This window comes from Staurois parvus, unplaced genomic scaffold (assembly GCF_062004578.1).
Source record: "Staurois parvus isolate SC_StPar_1 unplaced genomic scaffold, SC_StPar_1.0 ptg000136l, whole genome shotgun sequence".
Classification (NCBI taxonomy): domain Eukaryota; kingdom Metazoa; phylum Chordata; class Amphibia; order Anura; family Ranidae; genus Staurois; species Staurois parvus.
This window is the reverse complement of record NW_028317932.1, coordinates 13,644,111-13,653,380: the sequence shown is the minus strand read 5'-3', so window position 1 is coordinate 13,653,380 and position 9,270 is coordinate 13,644,111. Positions and strand designations below refer to the sequence as shown.

At 40.3% G+C, this 9,270-nt stretch overlaps 1 protein-coding gene across 1 annotated transcript in view; it reads right to left on the bottom strand.

The window, feature by feature from the left end:
- Window positions 1–2,566: 2,566 nt before the first annotated feature.
- The window catches only part of FAM221A (family with sequence similarity 221 member A), a 43,819-nt gene continuing 37,115 nt past the window's right edge, over window positions 2,567–9,270 (bottom strand). The window contains exons 6-7 of the mRNA XM_089673205.1: window positions 6,849–6,934; window positions 2,567–2,996 (exon numbers count right to left, since the gene is read on the bottom strand). Of these exons, the coding sequence (XP_089529331.1) occupies window positions 2,934–2,996; window positions 6,849–6,934 (149 nt within the window). The 3' untranslated portion in view covers window positions 2,567–2,933. The remainder of the gene's footprint in view (window positions 2,997–6,848; window positions 6,935–9,270) is intronic.

Genomic DNA, 9,270 nt, shown 5'->3' with positions numbered 1-9,270 from the left:
CGTATCATTGTCAAAGTCTACTAATAGAAGACTTCATGAGAGAAAATACAGAGGGTTCATCACAAGGTGCAAACCATTCATAAGCCTGAAGAATAGAAAAGCCAGATTAGATTTTGCCAAAAAACATCTAAAAAGCTAGACCAGTTCTGGAAAAGCATTCTTTGGGCAGCTGAAACTAAAATTAATCTGTACCAGAATGATGGGAAGAAAAAAGTGTGTAGAAGGCTTGAAACAGCTCATGATCCAAAGCACACAACATCATCTGTAAAACATGGTGGAGGCAGTGTGATGGCATGGGCATGCATGGGAGTCATTGGTGTTTATTGATGATGTGACAGAAGACAGAAGCAGCCGGATGAATTCTGAAGTGTTTAGAGATATACTGTCAGCCTAGATTCAGCCAAATGCAGCAAAGTTGATTGGACGGCGCTTCACAGTACAGATGGACAATGATCCAAAACACACTGCAAAAGCAACCCAGGAGCTTTTGAAGGAAAAGAAGTGGAATATTCTGCAATGGCTGAGTCAATCACCTGATCTCAACCCAATTGAGTAGGCATTTCACTTGTTGAAAGCAAAACTAAAGGCAGAGAGATCCACAAACAAAGAACAACTGAAGACAGCTGCAGTTAGAGCCTGGCAAAGTATCAGAAAGGAGGAGCTCCAGTCTTTGGTAATGTCCATGGTTTCCAGACTTCAGGCAGTCATTGCCAGTAAAGGATTCTCAACAAAATATTACAAATGATCATTTTATTTATGATTATATTCAGTTGTCCAATTACTTTTAGTCCCTTAAAAAAGGGGGGATTGCTACTCTTTAGTTGTAATTCCTAAACCCTTCCTCCAATTTGGATGTACATACCCTCAAATTAAACCTGAGAGTGTGCACTTTTAGCCCATATCCATTATATAACTAAAGCTTGAATATGTTTTGGTAAATACCTGAAAAAAACTAAAATTGTGCCTGTGTCCAAATATATATGGACCTAACTGTATAATTTAGGCTTCAAAGGATGTTTTTACTGTCGCTCCTAGGGGCATCTGGGATTTGTTTCTGCCTCTAAAGGCCCCTGCATTTTAGCTTATGTATCCCTGCATACATAGGTGTTTAGAGGAGTTTGGAGGAAGGGGTGTTTAGAGGAAAAAGAACAAAACCCAAAACACTGCCAGCATATCCAGAAGCAGCTGCGTTTTGACAGAAAAACTACTTGACACCTGTAAACACACCTAAGCGTTAGGCCCATTTAGCATTGAGTGTTAATTAATTTCAATAGCCAGAATAAATTATTATTCTGGCCATTGAAATGAATTAATCCCCAAGCACTTGACATGTCTAAATGCATTACATGTGTTTACAGGCGCCAAGGGTTTTTTCTGCCAAAACACTATTGCCAGGTAGAAAGGCATCTAGGAAAGATAGCAAAACATCCAGTATGCATGATGCCTTATTGCAGCTACAGTATATTTAGCAGCTTCTTACGGATCTAAATGGACTTCTGAATTTGTAGCAAACAACTTCACTGGGAAATCTAGGAAGGGGGGGGGAGGGAGTACAGGTTCAAATCAAGGTAATACATTTAATTTAAAATCTAAAAAGAAAATAAGAGCATACCACAAGGAGAATACCCATGAAACATGAAAAGAAGCTTCATGTACCAGTCAGTGGTAGACAGAAGGTCTACAAACAGAGCCACAATAGTGGTTTCTTCACCTGCAATAAGTGATTATTCAAGCTTTTCAGTTCTCTTATAACACTGTATTTTGAGTGTTTTAATCTGCTTTGGTGCAAAGAATTATTTGAAACATGCAGCAGCGAAGTGGCTACTGATGAAAATTAAAACAAAAACAAGATCATGGCTGCTATTACAGCTACAAGCTTTTAAACTCCTTGACTGCCATAACTTCTGGGACCCATCCTTGGTAGGAATGAGCTTGGGTGTGTTTGTATTCTAGTCGAAACCCAAGCAGTGAGCCTACCAGAAGTTGTCACGTGTACTGGGCAACAAGTATACTCGCCCTTTGTATACATGTGGCTGCACAGGGGAGGATATCCCAGTCGCAGATTCTTGGCTGAGTACAGGTGACGGCTTCCTTTTGGGCTCATTCACTTGGGTGCAGACTAGGCTTTGAATACACCCAAGCTTGCTTCTATTCCATAGCAGTCTAATCTTCTTTTGTGTAATAAATTATTTAAAGGAGAAGTACAGCCAAAGCTCTTTTGGCTGTATTTCTCCTGTGAATCACAAAAATGCAGTTCATTCTGCACTTCTTTGAACTGTTTTCAGCTGACAGCAGACTGAAGCACACTGTCGGCTGACGTCACTCAGTCGATCCAGCTCAGTCTTTAAAGTCGGGATCCACCCCAGAGTCTGGAGCGGCACCTGGCTCAGCCTCCCAGCGAGCTGCTGACAGCCTGAGCCAGCCACTGTAGGAATTGTCTGTTGCACAGCCAGCAACAGACAATTCCTACAGCACTGTAGTAGAAATTGGGATTGTATGGACTGTGAGCTCCAGTGAGCCTTAACACTGCTGATGTTTGCAGAAAAAAATACATCCTACACACAACTGGCAACATAACTTTATAGAAAATGTCAACAAGTGGACATGACAAAAGACAGTTCAATTATTTACTATCAACATTTCTACAAAAACAATACTTTAGAAAATTAATCTGCTTAAAATTTAAAATTTTAAAATATCAGCATCCTGTTGAAGAAATAAGACCTAAAATCAAAGAAAATTAGATTTGAACTATATTTTCACACATTTCTTTTCTTAGCTTTACAATAAAAATGAGATATTAATAAAACTGCATTGTTGTTATTCAAAATGTCTGCATACAAACATAAATATAATACAGGATAAAAATTTAATAAATTGCAAAACACTTTTAAATATAAGAAAAGCAGACATTTTGCTAGAGACACCCATACTCAAGGTCGCTGGGTATTAGGACGTCTGGAATTTTGTCTCTTCTGTTCCTTTTCTTTCTGCAACTACAAAACATGTAACATGAGCAACAGAACACCACTGATAATGCAAAATATGTAATTAAAGCCCAACTAAAGACTTATTATATTTTAAAACTGTAATGCAGTTAGGCTACATAAACTGTAATAGATGATCCACCCAGAACCCTGGACTGGCACCTGGCTCAGCCTCTCAGTGATCCGGTGAGAGCCTGAACCAGCCCTTCCCACCCCTCCACAGCCCAGTGCTCTAGTGAGCACTGGATGGGTAGAGCCTGGGGCTGGCAGTCCATGCTCTTTGCTCAGAACAGAGAGGGAGAACTGAGTGATCATGGCCTTTAATCGCTTAGTTCTTAGTGCAGAGCTGGCAGGGGACAGATGCAGCATTAGATCGATGCTGCCTCCATCTAGGGGAGTGTAATGTTTTTTTTTTTTCAAATGCCCATACTTCTCTTTTAAATGTGATGCCAACACATGGCATTTTAACAATAGCTGCAGCACAATAATACACTAAAAAAGGCACATCTATTACTGCTTGAGAATCCTAACTGCATTACAGTAATAAAAAGAATGTTTAATTTGGCTTTAAAGTGATTGTACAGAGTGGCCCCGAACCTCCTCTTCTGGGGTCCCCCCGCCAGCACTCTAGGTTCCTCCTCCCTTCCAAGTACCCTAATAGCAAGCTGCTTGCTGTGGGGACATTAATGCAGGCTCAATCCTAAACCAGATTGTGTGCATCTATAGACATAGCGCTGGATTTTGGGAACAGCACTGGATCAAGATTGGACTTGGGTAAATAATTGTAGGGGGGCTGATCATGGAAGGTTTTTTTATTTTTACCTTTATGCAGAGAATGCCTTAAGGTAACAAAAATGTAAGCCTTTACGCCAATTAATATCACCTTATCACTTTATATTATTATTATGGATTTTTAGCCCACGCTATGAACTTGTTCATATAGCCTAATATACTGCTACAGTGCCATCTAGTGGCTATTCTGTAATATAACAGTTTCACTTACCATATTTCTGTTGGAAGTAAGCATCAAGCCACAAACTTTTACACATAAATCACCTAACAGCTTTTTTCATATAATACAACCTTCTCAGTTATTTAATTGGAACTTTAGTAAAAAAATTAAGTTCTGCTAGATCACTTTAGGCTGGTCACCTTTGCAGGTATAGCTACGTTAAACATTCAAAACAAGTGTCTAAATTGTTTAAAATGCAGTAATACATTGTCTCACCCTGTTCTGCACATGCTCAGTTGCTCTCCATTTTAGGCACTGCTCAATCTGTAGCGGCTGATATGCTGACAGCCTTCAAACAGAATTAAACCTTCCTGTCCTTTACAGCTATACCCTCCATCTGTTTGATCTGCAACTGCTATGGCACTGGACATGTGATCAGTTATGACACCAGCCATTTGATGGTTTGACAGTTTGGCTGACAGCACATGCAAATGTGACAGTTAGCAATCCTGGCATTCCAGGAATGTGACTGATTTTTTAAACCATTAAATCAATGGATTTAGTTCTGATTTATACTCTGTTCAGGGGCTCTAGGCTTCAACAAAATGGCAGCATCCAGCAAGAAGAAACAGGAGCAATGCTGAAGGCAATTTACAGCACACACCACTTTTGGTAGCAGAATTATTAACGTGCAATGTATGTTCCTTGCTAAAGAACATTTTTTATCAAGTTCTGCTTTAACACATGCTCTGTGATGCCACTCTCTCAACAAAATGATTCAAACAAGTTTTGTCCAACTGTCAATTTTCATCAATGGTAGGCCTGAACCGGACAGGTGGCCTCAACGTAGAACAAGTCTCACTAAACACAAATAATTAGTCATCTTAACTCATTTAAAAAAAATACAGTAAAAGATATTTATTATGACAATGTCGTTACCTTTCACATATCCTAATTTGCATCCTGATGTATTGTAAAATGTGGATAATCAAATAAAAATAAACTTCATCCAGGTAGAATTGTGCTATCAGATAAAAACATCCTTTCACTGAGGTAGGGACTGGTATGAATAGCTTCATGAAAAGCTAAAGCTATGCAATCTTTTTTGAGCCATGTGAATAAAATTTAAAAATGCAGATGATCAAAATAGATTATATATATATATAGTATATTAGTTGTCAACCTTTCCTATTAGATTATTAGAAACACAAGTAGAGATCTGTGCCATTACTATACAAAGAATTACAAAATCATGAAATAGCAAGTTTGTATTTGTACTTGCTGTGCATGTGAGCAGCATGCTTATTCTTAGATGGGATGGCTGCATTAGTTTTCTTTTTAAGCTTTCTTTTATGTTCAACGGATGATCCAGCCAGTACGTTTTTTTTTTTCAAAAGAACAACCTCTCTTGCAGATGTAGCTGTTACATGGATGAGACAAACCATTTACCACTGACAGGGGTGCTTACAATAGTCAGCTTTTATTCATTTATGGAAACTCTGAAGTTTGGCTTCAATTTGTTAGTGTATTCAAATCTGTTAGTGCATCTCTCCTCTACCCAGATTAACAATGTTGCTGTCTAAAGGTGCCCCTGTGTTCCTTCATCTGGAGTGGAGCTACAGAAGGTATGTTACTGGCCAGAGCACCAAGTGAAAGCAAAGAGGAAAAAGCCTAAAAAAGTAAACTAATACAGCCACCACATCTAATGACTGGTAAACTGCAATATATTAAATTTTTGGTTTGGGGTTTAATACCGCTTTAAAATGACTTAAGGCATTTATTTTGCAAATTCTATCTAACAGTGCCTGTGCATAGAGTCTGTTATAAGCTTTGTATTACTCCTTTTCTCTTGCCAAAGCTCTTTAGCAATCCCTAGAAGCTGTGAAACTCAGTTAAAAATCCTCTTCCTTCATCAGGCTTTTCCCTGAATGAGACAGAGAGTCACAATAAACTTACAGCAGCCTCACTAAAAACATCAAGTATATGTCTTTAGAAAATAAATTAAAAATCACTAAATATCTGCATTTCCCCATAGTTTGTCTTGTTAAAAACACTATAGAAAAATGCCTGTTGATCCTGCCAGAACTATAGTGCTCATAACTTGCTGTATGAGCTGACAACACTGACTCTGCTGCACTGAAATTCCAAGAAGTCCTGTTTGCTCTATTTGAGTTCTCTTCTTCTGGACTACAAAACCAGATCCCTCTTAGGTTATAGAAATAGGGAGAAATGGAGGTGTTATGTAGTGTATAAATTGAGCTTAAAATTTAGTGCAGCAGAGGTACTGTGTTGTCTGCTCAAACAGAAGGTTAGGACTACACTGGATTTCTGGCAGATCACTAGTTATTATTTGTATTTGCAGTGTCTGTAGAGGGATAAAACATGCACAAATAAGCATGTATTGCATTATTTGGAGGGTTTTCACTTTTTATTTATAGAAGGTAGCGTTGTGACATTTATTGGAAACTCTACCACTGCTATAATAAACACCTACTTAACGTTTCAGTTATTGCCCTCTAGCATCTCAGAAATAGCAAATCCCTGAAAGTAGTCCCATAAGCCCTGGTTCATACTAAATGCAAATTTGAAAACGTGCTACTTCATTTGCAGTAGCGTGATTTCAAAGCTGCAGATCAGTGCGATTTGTACCTCCAATTTCACTGCAGCTTCATTTAACAACAAAGTCGAATGAAACTGGAAAAAAGTAGTGCAGGAACTATTTTTGTAATCGCGCTACTTCAAATCGCACTGATTAAGACAGTGCTGTAGAAATACATTAGATGCCACTTGTGGTGCAATTTGTAAATTGCATGTCGCACCTGAAGTCGCACTGGTGTGAACCAGGGCTAACCTAGAAAACAGCAACATAGCTTGCCTTAATCAAGCCATCTATGACCAGCTCTACTCACCCTTTCTTGGTATCGCTTTTCAAAATAACTCATGTCATCTTCTGTTCTCATTACACTGGACAATGGTTTATCTGCACTGGGAAGACCTAAAGGGGAAACAGAAAAGATAACAAGATGACAAGTTCTGTCAGTCTATTGAATTAAAGTACATGTTATTAAAGATTTATGGAAGGTGCCATTCCTCACATCTCCTTTCAAAATTGTTGATTCTCTGGCTGTCATGCTTCAGCTTCAGCTTCAATGTGTTCTGACCCAGAACAAGTATAACGAGAAGGAGTTTCAACACTGACACTCACTTGCCTAATGCAATAACAGATATACAAGATAGCGCACAAGTGGACAAATGCTGGGCTATGTGGCATAGAATGGGCAGGAAGAAGATAGTCCAATATGGTCCATAAAGAGTTAACACACTCATAGCAGCTTCTCAGAGACTGAAGTGATCTCTGTGAATAAAAGTGAACACCAGAGGGAGACAATCTGAGTGTAAAGTGTGTATCTGAGTGTGGCCATAGCAATAGGTGCATGTCACAAATACATCATCTGTGGCTAAAGACTCAGCACTCAGGATCAATCAGTGTAGTCCAGAATGTAAAGGGCACCACCGCTGGCTGGATTGGATAAAAAGCCTCGGCAACCAGGAAGCGGTCAGGGGTTGTGGAGCTCAGAGCAGAGGGAAACAGAAGCAACGTCAAAACCACCCAGCTCCTTTGTCAAGTCACCAGAAGCTACCGGGACCTACCTTAATAGGATCGTTGGGCACCATTACAATATCCAATTTTTCATCAGTTTACAGAAGGAAGTGTTAACGCTGAGGAACTGAACTTTAGCTTTATAAACTAGGTGAAGTGTCGCCTGTGTGTACTGTGCTCTATTTTCCTGCCAGTGTTGAGAAAGAACATTACCAACACTGCTCCTGATCACAAGTGACAGAACTATTCTCACAAAAACTTGTAACCACTTATAGTGCAGCTCAAGGTGCTCTGCTGGTAAAGGATCTGGTGTTTCATAGCAACGTCTGTGCGGGCTGCCTTTTGCTTGATCCAGAAAGCATTGAAGTATGAGGGGATGAAAGACACCACACACCACTAGCTCAACAGGTGTAGAGGAATGAAAATGGCCTCTGCCTGGAACTTCCCCTAAGCCATACCCATCTGATGCATTTTTGTAACGCCCACTGAGGATTAAAGTGATATTAAAGGTTTAAATTAGAAAAAGACGAGGAGCCCAGATCCTCCTCTTCTCGGGTCCCCCGCCAGCACTCCTGGGCCCTCCCTCCTGATGGGGGCACCCACTGCTCTGTGTGTCCTTTCACACACAGCTGTGACTTGGCCCCAACCCTTCATTGGCTCACTGGCTGTGATTGACAGCAGCGAGAGCCAATGGCTTCCGCTGCTATCTCAGCCAATGAGGAGAGGGAGTCTCGGGATTTCTGAGACTCCAGTGCACATCACTGGATCAAGAGGGTGGCTTAGGTGAGTATGGGGGGGGGGGGGATCTGCTGCACAGAGAAGGTTTTTTACCTTCATGCATGAAGGTAAAAAACCTTGAGCCTTTACAACAACTTTAATCATAGAGGTGGTCTTTGTTGGTTGTCTTGGTCATCCTTGGCTGTCTTATATCTCCTTATACCAGCGGCTGGTTTATGAGTATTCAAAGCCAAAGTTGATTTCCAAACACAGGGCAAACAGTTCTGTCCCTCTAGCTTACAATCCACTAACAATTCCGATGCCTACAAAACACCCACTGAGGGCCTAACACTGACGGTTGCGAATTTTGTCCTTTGAGTCCCTGCCATCATCTTAGTCTTCCTTGGCTTCAACAGGCAGACAATATTGCACCTGATGAGTCACATCTTGTGACCATTACTCCCAAATGTAAACAGACTGCCTCAAATCGTTTTGACATGGTTTGCACCAACTTGAGGATCAGCCGGCAGTTTTTTTCTAATCCTGTCCCCTGTCTAGGCTCCTTTAAGAGCCCCAAGACTGCCAAGACATTTTCAATGCATTCAGTTACTATCCATCATTTGTGGGGGCAGGGAGACTCTTGATGAACTCTTAGTACCGTCAAAACTGTTGGTAGCCCTATATCCATTTGAGGAGTCCTTTGTTAATAAGTGGGCTGTTCCACCTGTTTGGCAGTATTCCATCCTAAAGTGATGATGATCCTTGTGGAGGACATGCCAGTGTTTAAGGATCCCATCAATAAGAGATTGAAGATTCTTTCCAAGATTTTATGTTCCCTGGCAGGTGATGTCTTGCTACTTGCCTTGGCTGTGATGCTTGTTTGCTAAACTCTAGTTGACTGGACTAAGACAATGGGAAGGGATCTGGTCTCCTTTCAATCCCATGCTTCGTGTTTACAGCTCATATCTGCAGGCATAAGTTAATTCATGGATGTGCTGCTAGATGTTTCGATT